The 16968-nt window shown below is 51.0% G+C and overlaps 1 protein-coding gene across 4 annotated transcripts in view; it reads right to left on the bottom strand.

Moving 5' to 3' along the window:
- LAMC3 (laminin subunit gamma 3) overlaps positions 1 to 16968 on the bottom strand; it is a 71654-nt gene that overhangs the window by 36184 nt on the left and 18502 nt on the right. For all 4 annotated transcript variants that reach the window (XM_053374920.1, XM_053374922.1, XM_053374923.1 and 1 more), the window contains 6 exons: positions 16484 to 16582; positions 15745 to 15881; positions 6511 to 6624; positions 4389 to 4590; positions 3065 to 3177; positions 1647 to 1865 (listed from right to left, as the gene is read on the bottom strand). In XM_053374920.1, coding sequence (XP_053230895.1) covers positions 1647 to 1865; positions 3065 to 3177; positions 4389 to 4590; positions 6511 to 6624; positions 15745 to 15881; positions 16484 to 16582 — 884 coding nt within the window. The remainder of the gene's footprint in view (positions 1 to 1646; positions 1866 to 3064; positions 3178 to 4388; positions 4591 to 6510; positions 6625 to 15744; positions 15882 to 16483; positions 16583 to 16968) is intronic.

Below are 16968 nucleotides of genomic sequence, written 5' to 3'. Positions count from 1 at the left end.
CAAGCCGTGGGAGCCCTCCAACGGCTTGTGCAGAGCTGCTTCTATCCCGAAGCCCGGGCGTGCTGAGTAGTTGCGCCCGGGCTTCGGGTAGCTCTGCGCATGCTGCGGGAGCCTTCCCACGGCTTGCGCAGAGCTGCCTCTATCCCGAAGCCCTTTTTCCCCTCCAAAAATGAAGGGGAAATGTGTGTGCGTCCTATGGGGTGAATGCAGGCTTCAGGAAGCTATCCGCAAGCCTTGGAAGCCCGCGAGAGTTCCCAGCGGCCTCCCACGGCTTGCGGAGAGCTGCCTGCATCCCGAAGCCTGGGCGCGCTGAGCAGTCGCGCCCGGGCTTCAGGTAGCTCTGTGCAAGCAGCGGGAGCCCTCCCACGGCTTGTGCAGAGCTGCTTCTATCCTGAAGCCCGGGCGTGCTGAGTAGTCGCGCCCGGGCTTTGGGTAGCTCTGCGCATGCTGCGGGAGCCCTCCCACGGCTTGCGCAGAGCTGCCTCTACCCCGAAGCCCTTTTTCCCCTCCAAAAATGAAGGGGAAATGTGTGTGCGTCCTATGGGGTGAATGCAGGCTTCAGGAAGCTATCCGCAAGCCTTGGGAGCCCGCGAGAGTTCCCACCGGGCTCCCACGGCTTGCGGAGAGCTGCCTGCATCCCGAAGCCTGGGCGCGCTGAGTAGTCGCGCCCGGGCTTCGGGTAGCTCTGCGCAAGCCGCGGGATCCCTCCCACGGCTTGCGCAGAGCTGCCTCTATCCCGAAGCCCGGGCACGCTGAGCAGTCATGCCCGGGCTTCGGGTAGCTCTGCGCAAGCCGCGGGAGCCCTCCCACGGCTTGTGCAGAGCTGCTTCTATCCCGAAGCCCGGGCGTGCTGAGTAGTTGCGCCCAGGCTTCGAGTAGCTCAGCGCATGCCGCGGGAGCCCTCCCACGGCTTGCGCAGAGCTGCTTCTATCCCGAAGCCTGGGCGCGCTGAGCAGTCACGCCCGGGCTTCGGGTAGCTCTCCGCAAGCCGTGGGAGGGCTCCCACGGCTTGCGGAGAGCAGCCTGTTCTGGGGGATGGGGTCGAGGGAACCTTGGGCTTCCCCCGCGCCTGGGAGAGAAACAAATTTTTTTTCTTTATTTCCCCCCCCCCCCCAAAAATAGTAGGTGCGCCCTATGGGGCGAAAAATACGGTACTTTTAAATGATATTCTTGCAGTATGGGGACTAGGGGTAGGTGAATCTGCAAATTTTTCTAATTTTTCCATTCTTAAGTTCAGCTCACCACATTTCCACATCAGTTTGCAATAAAAAGAAGTCATCGTGAAAATTCATTTACTCTTCAATTGCTTTTGGGATATTTTATCAGAAACAATTCATAAACTGAACTAAGTAATACAAATGTGAGAAATTATTGATTCTTATTTATTTATTCATTGCATTTCTATCACACCTTTTTCTCCAAAGAGCTTAAGTTGGTGCACATGGTTCCCCCCACTTCTCATTTAATCCCCACCACAACCTTGTGAGATAGTTTAGGCTGAGAGACTGTGATCAACCCAAAATCACACCTAGCGAGCTTCATGGCTGAGTGGTTATTTGAACCCTGGTCTCCCAGGTCCTTGTCTGACACTCTAACCACTATACCAAACAGGATGGCAGAGACAGAAAGAGAGAGAGAGGACTGACCTGTGTCAGGATCACAGCTGCCATGTTGGTTGCAAGAGCAGGGAACACAACTGACCAAGGGGCCACCGAATGGCACCTCCCTCTTGAAGCCAGGAGCGCAGGACTCACAGAACTGGCCAACGTATCCTTGCGGGCATATACATTCTTCGACCCACAGGGCAGGCTGAGAGAGGCCTGGGTGAGCTGACGTAAGCTGGACTTCCTTCAGGAGAATCCTACCTGAGGGGAAAGAAGGGAGACCCAGAGGGAGGAAAAGACTCAGTTGCACACCTAGTCATGGTGGCTGTGCTAGCAACACAGGCAGCTCCTTTACACCGTCAGATCCTTCGGTCCATCTAGCCCATTCTTGCTTATGCTGACTGGCAGCAGCTCTCCAGGGTCAAGGCAAATGATTTCTCCTAGCCCTACATGGAGATGCCAGGGACTGAACCTGCAACCTTCTGCATGCAAAGCAGATATTTATCAGTGAGCTACAGCCCCTTCCCTATGTTCTACTTCCAGTGTTGAAGGTAGTCTGTCTCTGAATGCTAGTTGCTGGTAACCATGAATGGGGTGAGTTACTGTTACATTCAGGTCCTGCTTTTGGGCTTCCCATAGGGCATCTGGTTGGCTAAGTGTGAGAATAGGATGCTGGACTAAATGGACCATTTGTCTGATCCAGCAGGGCTTTTCTTAGGTTCTCAGCCTTCCAATACTCTTATTTTTCCTTCCCCTCTCCATGCATCCAAGATGCAGTAGAAGCCACCAACCTATATGTTGGGTGGCTTTAAAACAGGATAATCATCATCTTCATCATCATAATTATTATTTTTATTATTTTTATTTATACCACCATGAGGGGAGGGAAACATAAGGGTCAGACTGAGTCCAAACCAAAGGCCAGGAAGAACAGCTCCGCCTTGCAGGCCCTGCAGAAAGATGTCAGGCCCCGCAGGGCCCTAGTTTCTTGTGACAGAGCGTCCCACCAATTCGGGGCTAGTACTGAAAAGGCCCTGGCCCTAGTTGAGACCAATCTAACCACCTTGCGGCTTGGGACCTCCAAAGTGTTGTTATTTGTGGACCTTAAGGTCCTCTGCGGGGCATACCAGGAGAGGCGTACCAGATTAGACAAACTATCCACAATGGCTATGTTCTACCTCCATTTTGGGAGGCAGTATGCCTCTGAATACCAGTTTCTGGGAATCACAAGAGGGGAGAGAAAGGTTCTGCTTTCACAGACTTCCCATAATGGATGCCTGGTTTGCAATTGTAAGGACACTGGACTAAATGGGTCTCTGGTCTGGAACAAGCCAGGCTCTTCTTATGCTCTTATTCAAATTCAAGCTCACTTAAAACCAGAGGTCTTGAGGAATTGCACATTTTACATGACTGCCTACACCAGGGACCAACTACACATAGCAGGTTTTCAAATGACTTACCTGGTCCATAACTGCTTTTGGCCCGGATCCGAAGCGCTGTCAGGTTGGAGAGCAGGCGCTGGAACTGGAAAGCTGACAGAGCTGGTTGCATTTCTTCCTCAGCCTCGTGAAGCCTTTGAGTAATACAGGATTGGAAGCACACAAAAGGGCTCATGGGGAAGCAGGATGAGAGCTTTAACAATGGCCTTATCACCCCTAGTGAAATGACACTTATCCGACTTCTGTTTGCTCCCTTGTCAGACCTGAGCACTTGACCATTTAGTGGCCAAAGTTTTAATGGATCGCAAATCAAACCTCTCTGATGCCAACTAAAAATTGACTAGAGTTAACTGAAAAGCAATAAAGTGCACTGCACTGCCCTGTGTTGGTTGTATTTATTTCTTTAAATGCTCCTCAAAGCTCAAACAAAAAATGAGCTGGTTATAGGAGCACCTAACAATAACTTATTAATATTACTATTTAGTTAATAGTGCTACATTAGGACCTGAGAGACCAGGCTTCAACACTCTCCTCAGCTGCAGGGTGACTTGTTGCCAGTCACAGCCTGGGTTCCTGTGATGATAAAAATGAGGAGGGGAAGAACATGCTAGCATTTCGCTCCTCCGCTGCAAGAGGGTGCAAGAGGAGAGGGTGGTCTGCCAAAACTCTTGGTGGGTTGGCTGTAACAAAGGGAGAGGCACCATGGCTGGTTCCTGTTTGTAGACCTAAGCCTGCTGCTCCTAAGAGAGGAGCAAAGAATCTTGTGATGTGAATGCTCTGTACACTGTAGGCTCAGGTTGTATATATGTGTAAATAAACCATATATCATAAAGACACTGCAGTCTTTGCTATGCCTAATTTACAAAGGAAATACACTTCGGGTAAGCACCTGGAACCGAACCCCTTGCACCACTAAGAGATCGGGGTGGCATGGAACAATATATGTATATAAAAATATAACATTTTTAAATCTAGAAAGCACCACCATGAGCAATGTGGTGCCTCCCAGATGTTTAGGACTACAACTCCCATGATTCCTGACCATTGGCCATGCTGGCTGGGAGTGATGAGAGCTGCAGTTCATAAAAATCTGGAGGAAACCAGCTTGGCTACCCTAGTTACATATCACAACAAATATCACACATATATATTCACATGAGCAAAATAAAACTTTTTAAATTGGGTGACCTTGATTCTCTCTTGACCCTCTCTTAACTTTTCATTTGCTCACGACAATGCCATTGTTTACTGTTTGCATCCTTCAGAATTTTTAAAAGGCTGTTAGATCAAAACACCTTGGCTTGTGATAGGAACAGGTGAGGAAGAATGGTAGAGAAAAAGATACCTGAACGCTATCATGTGCTCTTCACAGTGTGTGCCATTTCTCCTGTCTTCTGTATCGGCATAACTGGCTGACACTGAGATGCCATCCCCCTCCAAAACCAGCCCAATGGGGAAAGAATGGAAGTCAGGTGTGGTGCTTGCTATGCGGAAGAACACGGAGAGGGTCTGCCCGTAACTAAGGTGCTGGTCACCCAGGAACCTCTCTAAGGATTGAGAGGGAAATTCAGAGGAAAGGCAAAAGTTAGATAGTTTATTTATCACATTGCATTTATATCCCATCTTTTCCTCCAAGCAGCTCAAGGTGGTGTACATGGTGCTTGTCTCTTCCCATTTCATCCTCCACAATAACCCCGTGGGGTAGGTTAGGCTGAGAGATAGCAACTGGCAACTATCTCCCTGACAGCTTAATGGCAAAGAGGGGATTTGAAACCTCGACTCAGAGATCCTAGGCTGACACTCTAATCAATACACTATACTGGGGCTGGATGAACAAATATCTCTATTTCGGTTTCTATCAGTTTTTCAGTTTTCCAATTTTAACTTCAGTTTGCCACTTTTCCACCAGCTGTTCGTGAGTTATTATTATTATTTAAAAACATTGCAAAAAATTGTCAGCATCTGTCAATGCTGTACACATTTTTGCCCAATAAATACATGATTTGCAAGCAATTTTCCATAAGGGAATGCATTTTTCGATGTTTTTCAGAAAAATATGCATTCTTAGGTACACTTTCCCCCGTAACACACGTCTTTTGGCTGCAGAACCTGCATCAGAAAATTTGGCAAAGTGTGAATATCAAAGGATAGCCTTGATGGTATTGTTCTGTGAAGTGTAAATTACCGTATTTTTCGCACGATAGGACGCACTTTTCCCCCTCCAAAAATGAAGGGGAAATGTGTGCGTCCTATGGTGCGAATGCAGGCTTTCGCTGAAGCCTGGAGAGTGAGAGGGGTCGGTGCGCACTGACCCCTCACGCTCTCCAGGCTTCGCACACCTCTCCGCAAGCAGCGGGAGCCCAGCGCTGGGCTCCTGCTGCTTGCGGAGAGTTGCCTGCATGCTGAAGCCTGCGCGCACTGAGCTCAGCGTGTCCAGGCTTCGCGGACCTCTCCGCAAGCAGCGGGAGCGCTCCCGCTGCTTGCGGAGACTTGCCTGCATGCTGAAGCCTGCGCGCGCTGAGCTCAGCGCGTCCAGGCTTCGCGGACCTCTCCGCAAGCAGCGGGAGCGCTCCCGCTGCTTGCGGAGACTTGCCTTCATGCTGAAGCCTGCACGCGCTGAGCTCAGCGCGTCCAGGCTTCGCGGACCTCTCCGCAAGCAGCAGGAGCGCTCCCGCTGCTTGCGGAGACTTGCCTGCATGCTGAAGCCTGCGCGCGCTGAGCTCAGCGCGTCCAGGCTTCGCGGACCTCTCCGCAAGCAGCAGGAGCGCTCCCGCTGCTTGCGGAGACTTGCCTGCATGCTGAAGCCTGCGCGCGCTGAGCTCAGCGCGTCCAGGCTTCGCGGACCTCTCCGCAAGCAGCAGGAGCGCTCCCGCTGCTTGCGGAGACTTGCCTGCATGCTGAAGCCTGCGCACGCTGAGCTCAGCGCGTCCAGGCTTCGCGGACCTCTCAGCAAGCAGTGGGAGCACTCCCACGGCTTGCAGAGAGCTGCCTGTTTAGGGGCTGGGGTCGGGGGAAGCTCGAGCTTCTCCCGCCCCAGCCCCGCGCCTGGGGGGGGGAATATTTCCCCCCCTTTATTTCCCCCCCAAAAAACTGGGTGCGCCCTATGGTCCGGTGCGCCCTATGGTGCGAAAAATACGGTAGATAGGCTTCCATTAAAGCGTGGATTGAACACTTTGGGTTCCGCACCTTTGCCTCCATCACCCATTGATGAGGAATCTGACTCCTGGTCCCTGACATAGTCAAAGTGATGACCTCAAGCTGGAAGGATACTGGCACCACAAGCTACTCTTGCAGAACAGTGAGCATCAAGTGACCAGCTTGCTATGTGCTTTTGGGACTGGCCCCAAGGGCAAATTCCTTCCAGAGGGCCATTTGGACCTAGGGTCATTATGATAAACTGCAATGGAAGGAGCTAGCAGCCTTGGGAGAAGGAATTTTCATCACTTCCTGCTTTGCAGATACTATACCTGGCGCTATAAAATCAGCCTCTTCCTCCTCTTGCTCCAGGAAGATCTCTCCTCTAGTCCAGCGGAGGGGGACCTCCTGCCCACTTGGATTTACTGCTTTCCAGCCATCGAGTCCTGGTTAAAAACAACAAAACACAAGCAAAGAGAGAGAAAGAGTGACAAAGAAAGTCTGGCTGACCTTGCAATTTAGCTCGCTTTTGCCTACAAGGTTGAACCTAGGATCTACTACATGCAAGACAGATGAGCTACAGCCCTTCCAACAGGAACATAGGAAGCTGCCTTATACAGAGCGAGACCCTTTACTCTATCTAGCTCAGTATTGTCTGCACTGACGGGAAACGGCTCTCCAGGATTTCATTCCCAGCCCTACCTGGAGATGCCACTGGGAGCTGAACCTGGGACCTTCTGTGTGTAAAGCAGGCACTCAATTAATATCCTTCCCTTCTTTCGCCATTCTTGCTCATGGAGGCCTGATGAAATTTTACCCTATAACTACATAGAATAATAGAATTGTAGAGTTGGAAGGGACCACAAGGGTCATCTAGTCCAACCTCCTGCAATGCATCTTTCACCCAACGTGGGGCTCGAACCCACAACCCTGCGACCGAGAGTCTCATGAGCTATTCATGTTGAAACAGGAACTGGAGCTCTGGAAGAATGAAAAAAAACCCCAAACCAATTGTTACTTTGCACCACGATAGCCATGGGGAGAAAGCATCTGGATTCCAGACACTAAGAAATGTTATGGTATAAAGGCAAGCTATATGAACCAAGGAAAGGCATTACAACGAAATGTGTTGCTTCACCTTCCATTTTAAAAATAATTGGAACAGATTCCAATACAATGGGTATTTCATGCCATCCCTATTTGGGTGTTTTTAAAAACATATTGTTAATCAGTTAATTATTTGATTGATGTATACACCACTTAAGGGACATGGGTGGCGCTGTGGATAAAACCTCAGTGCCTAGGACTTGCCGATCGCATGGTCGGCGGTTCGAATCCCTGCGGCGGGGTGAGCTCCTGTCTTTCGGTCCCAGCTCCTGCCCACCTAGCAGTTTGAAAGCACGCCTAAGTGCAAGTAGATAAATAGGTACCGCTTTATAGCGGGAAGGTAAACAGCGTTTCCGTGTGCTGTGCTGGTGCTGGCTCGCCAGAGCAGCTTTGTCACGCTGGCCACGTGACCCGGAAGTGTCTTCGGACAGCGCTGGCCCCCGGCCTCTTAAGTGAGATGGGCGCACAACCCTAGAGTCGGACACGACTGGCCCGTACGGGCAGGGGTACCTTTACCTTTTTTATACACCACTTAATTGTCAATTTGTCTGTGGCAGCCCCATAGCTGTGGAACTCTCTTCCCATAGAGATGCATCTGGCAGCTTATGCAACTTGTAATAAATGATAAGACACACCTCTTTACCCCAGATTTTGAGACTTGAGATATATTTCTGTAGGATTCACCTTATTTCTGTGACTGTAACTTGTTTTAACTGTTTTTAATATTGTTGTAATTGTTGTAACCTGCCCTGGGACCTTAGGATGAAGAGTGGGTAATAAATTGTAATAATAGTATTAGTATTAGTAGTAGAAGAAGAAGTACTAATATGGATTCTAGGCAGATTACAGGAATAAAGGTTGCCATATTTTGAAGAGGACACATTTGTCAACTTCTATTTTTAACTATGGATCGCTATAACGACTCTACCCATGAAAAAGAGAATGTTTCCTGGAAAAGGAGGACATTTGGCAACCCTATCAATAAAAAATCCACCAAATAGTAAAGAAATAAACATCTACAATTAAATAAAACTGAAATATACTCAGAGTCGCAAAGTGATTTCATGCTCTTTATTCAGCTCATAGTGGTGAGGAGGAATGAATGAAAGTCCCCTCAAAGTATCTGCTTTATATACATTATTTACACAATGGGCTGCACATGATTGGCTAATTCCGGAATTCTACTGTAAGCCAATCAGGTTGTGGATTCACTTCTATCTGGAGCATGATTGGGTAGTTCCTGCCAACCAATCATACTGCTGCATTGTTCTAGGACCAATCAGACTGCTGCATTCTGAATCCTATTGTTCTAGGACCAATCAGACTGCTGCCTTTTGGATCCTATTGTTCTAGGACCAATCTGACTGCTGCAGTTTGGATCCTATTCAACTCAGTACATAACACCCCTCCCCTCTAAGTTCCAGTCCTGCCCGGGAGGTCGCATTCATAGTCCTCGAGGTACGCTGGCGGCCTACGTGTGCGTTGCGGCCTGGGGTGTTCCCTGGTCCGGGGTTCAGGTTCTGGCTCGTGTTCCAAGGATGCTGGCTGTGATGGGGCTATTTGGTCTGGCGCAACCGGCTCGCTCAGTCGTGGTTCTGGTTCTGGTGTCCTTTCGGCCTCGCAGGTCCTCCCTGTATTTACTGATTCTGCCTCTCCTGCTGGCCCCTCGTGCTCTATGGGCCTCACTGCCCCTCTGTTCCCTTGGGACTCCTCTGACCTTTCCTCCTCCTGGTTTTCTCCCGGGAATCGTCGCCGTATCTGGTCGCAGTGGCGGCGCCAGCATTGCCCCCCATCTGTTAGCACCTCGTACGACACGGGGCCAGTGACCCTGGTGACTGTGGCGGGTACCCATGCTGGGCCTGCCCCAAAATTCTTTGCGTACACTGGGTCCTGGGCCTCGAAGGTCCGGGGGTTCCTGCCTTCCCCCACCACTACCTCATCCTGAGCTCTATCGGGGTGAATGCGGTCCAATCTGATTGCAAGGCGCCGACCCATTAGTAGTTCAGCGGGGCTCCGGCCAGTTGTTGAGCTGGGGGTGCTGTGCTGTGCTAGAAGGAATGTGGCAAGGCGGTACTCCCAATCCCCTTGCGTCATGCGGCGAAGGGTGTCCTTGGTGGTCCGCACCATGCGTTCTGCTTGGCCATTGGTGGCAGGATGGAATGGCGCCGAACGGATGTGGCGGATGGCGTTCTGCGCTGTGAAGGTTTGGAATTCTCCTGACGTAAATGCAGTCCCGTTGTCTGAGACGAGAGTGTCAGGGAGCCCGTGGGTTGCAAACAGCCTGCGTAGTACCCGGATGGCTGCGGACGTAGAAGTGGACGGTACCAGTGCGACTTCCAGCCATTTGGTGTAGGAGTCCACCACTATGAAGAATGTTTTCCCCTGAAAGGGGCCAGCGAAGTCCACATGCAGGCGTGACCATGGTGCTCGGGCGGACTCCCAGGACTGGACTGGGGCCCTTGGGGGATCTGGGCGGGATTCTTGGCAGGCCTGGCAGTGTTTGACCCAGGCCTCTATCTCTCCGTCGATCCCCGGCCACCACACATAACTCCTGGCAAGGGCCTTCATTCTTACTACCCCTGGGTGTGTCTCGTGTAGGGCTGTGAGGACCCTTTTGCGGAGGGGCTGGGGAACAACGACCCTGCTTCCCCATAACAGGCACCCCTTGTGGGCCGACAGTTCATGTTTGCGGGTTGTGTAGCCGGCGAATTCTGGCCCGGGGCTGCTGCTGGGCCATCCCCTCCACACCCAGTCCAGGACCCGGGAGATGACCCTATCTTTCTTGGAATGGTGTGCAACTTCTTGTGCCTGAATGGGGCGGTCGGGAAGCAGCTCCAGGCTCATAACCTCTTGTGCAGGTGCTGGGTCGGGGCCTGTTTCCGGTAGTGGTAGCCTGCTGAGGGCATCCGCATGGCCCATCGCCTTCCCCGGACGGTGAATCAGTGCATACTGGTAGCTGGCAAGGAAAATTGACCACCTGAGGACGCGAGGAGACAGCACTTGGGGGGTCTGCTTTTCAGGGGCAAATAAGCCAAGCAACGGCTTGTGGTCAGTCACCACGGTGAAGGGCCGCCCGTACAAGAAATCATGGAATTTTTTTACTCCCTTCACGATTGCCAGTCCCTCCTTGTCGATTTGCGAGTAGTTCCGCTCGGTTGCGTTGAGTGTCTGGGAAAAGTATGCCACCGGTACCTCTCTTCCATCCGGGAGTTGGTGTCCCAGGACAGCGCCAATTCCATAGGGCGAGGCATCGCATGCTAGCACCACCGGCAGCCTCTCATCGAAGTGTGCCAAGACCGAGTTTGAGACAAGCAAGTCCTTGACTGCCTGGAATGCGGCCTCCTGGCGCTGGCCCCACACCCAAGGGGCCCGCTTGTCCAGGAGTCTGTGTAGGGGCTCTGCTACCGCCGCCTTGTGGGGAAGGAAGGAATGGTAAAAGTTCAATAGTCCCAAGAAGGCCTGAAGTTCAGTCTTGTTCTTGGGCGCTGGGGCATCACAAATGGCCCGTACCTTGTCCCCAGTTGGGTGGACCCCTTCTGCGTCCACCATAAATCCCAGAAAGTCCACCTGAGGCACTCCTAGTAGACATTTTTCCCGCTTCACCTTGAGACCCGCCGTCTGGAAACGGTGCAGAACGGTGCGGAGGCGGTCCTCAAACTCCTCTGGTGTGGGCCCGGCAATCAACACATCATCGAAGAAGGGGGTGACGCCAGGAATCCCTTTAAGTAGAGAGTCCATTAGATTCTGGAATATGCCTGGTGCCACGCTGACACCGAATTGCAGCCGCTTTACCCTGAATGCTCCTCTGTGCGTCACAATCGTCTGTGCCTCTGCTGTGGCCTCATCTACTGGCAGCTGTTGATATGCTTGGGCCAAGTCCAGCTTGCCAAAAATTTTCGACCCAGCCAGGGTGGCAAGAACATGGCTGACCACTGGCACTGGGTATGCATGGGCCGTGAGGGCCTTGTTTATGGTACATTTGTAGTCTGCGCAGATGCGGACTGAACCATTAGGCTTGACGGGCGTGACGATTGGGGTTTCCCAGGGGGCATTAGGCACCGGCTCCAGCACTCCTTGCTTCACGAGCCGGTCCAATTCCTCGTCTATACGAGGTTTCAGGGCGAACGGGACCCGGCGGGCCTTGAGCCTGACCGGTCGTACTGCGGGGTCAAGCTGTAGAGCAATGGGGGGGCCCGTATACTGTCCCAATTTCCCATCGAAAACCCCCGGAAATTCCTTGCATATGGCGTCCACGTCCACTTGTAAGCTAGTGTGGTTCACCCCGGTGACGGCTAGCCCCAGTGGTCCAAACCATGCTAATCCCAGTAAGCTAATGTAGGGGCCCTTGACCACAAGCAAGTCCAGTTGCCGCGTCCGCCCTCGGTATTGCACCCTGAAGGTCCCCACCCCCATTGTGGGGACCTTACGTTTTTGGAAGTCCCGGAGGGTGAATGGGGCCGGCCTGAGTTTGGGACCCCCAGTAGGACACAGTTTCCTTAAGGTCCTTGCCGAGATTATGGATAGAGTTGAACCCGTGTCAAGCTCCATGCGGCATGGGGCCCCCTCTATCTGTACGTCAACATAAATTTTCTCTACGTTGGGGTGGGGCAACTGGTATACCTGGAAGTCCGTGAGCTCTGTCGAGTTGCCTTGGTGCGTTGGGCCCCGGGACCTGGGGCTCTTGGATTGGTCATCTGATGCCTGGCGTCGGGTGGGCCGAGCCCGACACACCCGGGCGATGTGTCCCAATTTTCTGCACTGCCTGCACTCTGCGTTGCGGAAACGGCAGGTCCTCCTCTCGTGACTTTCTCCACAGCTTGCGCAGTTCCCTCCTCGTCGAGGCAGCTGTGGTATGTGGGCTGCTTGAGTGCGCTGCTGTACTCGGTGCACCTCCTCCCTGTCGGATCCTGAGTCATCGGTGAGGTCTTCGTGGTGGACCCTCGGTTGGGACGGCTGGCTCGGCCGTGCCTCTTGCGTCGACCTCTCGGCAGCTTCCGTTGCCAGGGCCTCCTCCAGAGCGACCTGGAACGTTAGGTCCTTCTTAGCGTAGAGGCGTCGTTGCAGCTTCTCATCCTTCAGGCCACCGACGAGGCGGTCACGAAGCATGTTCTCCAGCTCTGAGAAGTTGCAGAACCGGGCGGCTTGGCGGAGAGAGGTCACAAACCCAGTTATGGTTTCCCCAGGGGCTTGCCGCTTTGCGTAGAAGGCATTTCGACGAGCCACCACTGAGGGCTGCGGCGAAAAGTGCCCCTTCAGCTGTTCCATTATTGTTTTGTATGGAACAGTAGCGACGTCTTCAGGCGCAAGGAGGGCCCGGGCAATTTCAAACGTCTCCTCTCCGCAGACGCTGAAGAATATCGCCCTCTTCTTGGCGTCTTCTTCGTCGATGACCCCTTTGGCTTCTAGGAGGAAGGTGAAACGGGAGGCGTACGCTTCCCAGTCTCCAGATGCTGGGTTGAATGGCGAGAAGCTGTTGTCGGTTGCCATTCTGAGTTCCTTGTGTCCCGGAGCTGAAGCCTGGATACACGGTGCGAGGCAGCGGTGCGGCAGGTGGCGGTGCTGCGGTGCTGTGTGTGGCAGTCAGCTCAGCGGGATCCCACCTTCGTCGCCAGTGAAATATACTCAGAGTCGCAAAGTGATTTCATGCTCTTTATTCAGCTCATAGTGGTGAGGAGGAATGAATGAAAGTCCCCTCAAAGTATCTGCTTTATATACATTATTTACACAATGGGCTGCACATGATTGGCTAATTCCGGAATTCTACTGTAAGCCAATCAGGTTGTGGATTCACTTCTATCTGGAGCATGATTGGGTAGTTCCTGCCAACCAATCATACTGCTGCATTGTTCTAGGACCAATCAGACTGCTGCATTCTGAATCCTATTGTTCTAGGACCAATCAGACTGCTGCCTTTTGGATCCTATTGTTCTAGGACCAATCTGACTGCTGCAGTTTGGATCCTATTCAACTCAGTACATAACAAAAACACATACACACAAAGACTGTCAGGGCCGGCCCAGGACATTCTGCCACTTGAGGCACAACAGAAAATGCTCCTGACTCCGCCTTCATAGCTCCCCCCACCCGAAGGCAGTGGGGAAGTAAAATGAGACCAGAAAGGAAGGCAGTGGTTTGCGGTGAGCTCCCTGGAGGCTGGATCTGCTACCAGAGGCAACTGCACCACCTCACCTCATGGGTAGCCTGGCCCGGCAGACAGTAATAGCATGTTCAGATTATTACGTTAACAGCTACGCACAGAATAATTCACACAGGTTTTCCATCGGAGCAGGAGCCCCTTGACCACTGAGCCCTGTGGGTTTTGACAGGTTCTATAATGGGCGTTCCTTGGGCTGCTCACCAAAGGGTGATCTTTCACACACAAGAGAGAGGTCTATGAACTTGCTTCAGCGCCATCTTGGATGCTGGATGGCAACTGAGCGAGCTACTTGATAGGATCACACAGAGTCCAAGCTAGGTTCACACAGAGGCCTTCAGCCAGTGCAGAATAAACCCCTGCTGTGCAAAGGGAGGAGACAGAAGGCCTCATATGCTCCATTAGGTTTACTTTGGGTCACCAGCTGTGTACTCGCCCACTTGTCTCTCCACTGGCGAAACAGAAAGCTATAACTCAGCCAGATACAGCTCAGAATTAAATAAATTATGAGTGCTGGGTTTACACAGCTGCTTTTTCCTTTTCTTGAAGTTGCTGAGCCATTGATGCTGTGCCATTGGGGAGGCTTTCACATACAGTGCTACCTTGGTTTACAACCGCTTTGGATTACAACTGTTTTGGATTACAACCACGTCAAACCTGGAAGTGCATGTCCCTTTTTTTGGATTACAACCCATTTATTATTATTACAACCAATTATTACAACCCATTAGTGAAAGCACGCCTTGGGTTACAACCTGTTTTGGTTTACAACCGGACCTTGGGAATGGATTATGTTTGTAAACCAAGGTACCATTGTACAGTGAGCTATTTGCCTGGTCTCTGATGCTCTACAGTGCCACCCAAATAATGGCCAGATTTGGGTACTGCAGCTCAACAGTCCAGCCACACTTAGGCAATCTGGGGAGCCAATAGGGGCCTAGCTGGATTTATAGAACAGTTGCTTCAGGGTTGGCTCCTCATGCTGAGCAGCATGCTCAATGGGGCAGCTGCTTTAGAGATTAGTAAGTAAACTGGGATGCAGTGGCAGATATCTGAGCGATTCATAGCAAGACTGACAGGGGTATGTGATTTTCAATTGCTAAAATGCAGCAATTGCAAAATGGTTGCTTCTTCCTGCTCTAGAGCAGGGGTAGCCAATTTGTCCTACGGCTTGTGTGGGATTCCAGCTCCCATCATCCCCAACTAGCATGCCTAATAGCCAGGGATGATGGGAACTATAGTCCAACAACACCTGCAAGGCATCACTTTGGCTATCCCTTAGGTAAGGTTACCAGATTTTTTTCAATGAATCCGGGGACACTTTTCAACTTCCTATTAGATAGATGGATTTTGTCAGGGGACTGATTTGTAAATCCGGGGACTGTCCCTGGGAAACGGGGACGTCTGGCAACCTTACTTAGGGTTGCCCTACGTCCAGAATTTCCCAGACATAGCCAGAATACTGCAGTCGGAAGCAGTGTCTGGGCGGAAACCGCTGAAATGTCTGGGAAGATCTGGATGTATGGCAACCAATGTTGGAAGTCTCGGGTTTTTTGTGGATTTCCTTAAAAACAGCTCAAAAATTTCTTCTTCTTTTTTTGAGATTTTGAGCTCAACAACTTTGGGCAAAACTAAAAGAAGCTCAACAACTTTGGCAAATATTGCCATATTTGAAATATGGCAACCCTACATCCCTGCTCTAGAGAGTCCTATGCCTCGCAATGACTCTACCCACAGACAGGAAGGCTGCCTTTTCAAAACTGCCAATCTGTGTTACCCTCATTCACACCTGTCTCAGTAAAAACTTGTAAAAACTAGTAGTGATGTGCAAGTGCTAATGCATACACCACTTTTGGCCCGAGAACTGGGCGGGCTCAGAAGGGGCTTAAGCATGACCACTGCCATGTGTATTGACTTTGAACACAACCCCTACACAAACTGCCTGTACAGATTTTAATCCTTTAGTTTTCTTCTTCTGTTGTTGTTGTTTAGTCGTTTAGTTGTGTTTAGTTTTCTTCTACAGGTATTTATTTATTTGTTGCTATTTTGCATAAACATGTGATGCCCTTGTGCACTTTACACTATGGACTTCTACTGCTTTAACTGTTTTTTTGTCTCTCCTGGGAGCCCTGGGATATAGTTGGGTTGAATGGAGCCTAGGGAACTTCAACAGAAATCCTACCACTTTCACTAAACTACAACTCCCAGAATGATATCAAGGAAACTGCAGCTGTTAAAAGTGCTATAAGCCCAACATAACGTTGTAGTGTGCAGATATACCCATATAGAAAAGTTCCCCAATTACCTTGGCTGAAGTCAGAGATGATATTGTGAACCTCATACCCCTGGGCCACTGTGCACGCTGTTGAATGGCCATAGCAGAAGCAGCTGGTGCAGCCAGTAGGGTTGTGGAGCTGTAGATTGAAGCTACCAGGTTGGCACCTGGACAAGAAAGAGCATATGTCAGTCAGCTTCATGGAGCAGACCAATTTTTATTGACAGTGTATCTTTATCCATGGAAGATAAGGCTACCACCCACAACAGCTAAATTCTGCCTCCACTGTTGGAGGCAGTATGCCTTTGAACCTCAGTTGCTGGGAATCACATGTGGGGAAGACGCTCAGGTTGTACTTGTGGGCTTCCCATTGGGACATCTGGTTAGCCACTGTGAGAACAGGATACTAGCCAGATGGGGCAGATCTGATCCAGACAGACTCTTCTTGTGTTCTTTGAGAGTCTTGGCTGCTCCCCAGATTCAGGCTCATGACACAGTGCCTGTTTGTTTGTTTGTTTGTGTTTAAAATCAGGTGCAGAGAAATTTTGGCCCACCAGATGTTACAGAACTAAAACTCCTCTCATCCCTAGCCATTGGCCATGATTGCTGGGGCTGATGGGAGCTGTAGTTCAGCAATATCTGGAGGTGCTTTTATTCTCATCAATAAAAAAGACAGATCCCTCCTCTGAGGAGGTTACAGTCTTATGTTTGCACAGGGCTAGGAACAACAGAAGGAAAGGAAGAGAGGCGGGAGATCAAGATTACTCACCTGTTGCACAGGTATCCTTCTACCTTCTCTTTGCACCTGCAGTGTCCTGTGTTAGGGTCACATGTTCCTACACTGCCAGCTGCATCACAAGCGCAAGGTCTGAAAAAGGAAGCCAATGACACATACCGGTAAGTTGTGTCACTCAAACGAAGGCTGCAGTACAGCAGCGCCAGTTCCAGCATGTGCGATGTGACCAGAGCAAGGTATCCACATGCATCATGGCTGCTGGGGTGTGTGGCCTGGCCTGGCTGCCTCTTTGCCTGCTCTCTCAGTAAGGGGACTTTCCCAGAGAACGTCTGAGAAGTGTTGAAAGAAGGGAACTAGGCGAGGCAGCCAACCCTGCAACAAGAAAGCGTTGCTGCCCGCTAGGGATGGACAAATGTGTCAGTTTTGGTTTCTCCCTCCCCCCCCCATCTTAAATTCAGTTATCCACAATTCTGCAGCAATTATAGGTTTTATATCTTCCTATATACCGTATTTTTCGC

This window comes from Podarcis raffonei, chromosome Z (assembly GCF_027172205.1).
Source record: "Podarcis raffonei isolate rPodRaf1 chromosome Z, rPodRaf1.pri, whole genome shotgun sequence".
Classification (NCBI taxonomy): domain Eukaryota; kingdom Metazoa; phylum Chordata; class Lepidosauria; order Squamata; family Lacertidae; genus Podarcis; species Podarcis raffonei.
The sequence above is the reverse complement of the archived record's forward strand: the minus strand, read 5'-3'. Positions and strand labels throughout refer to the sequence as shown.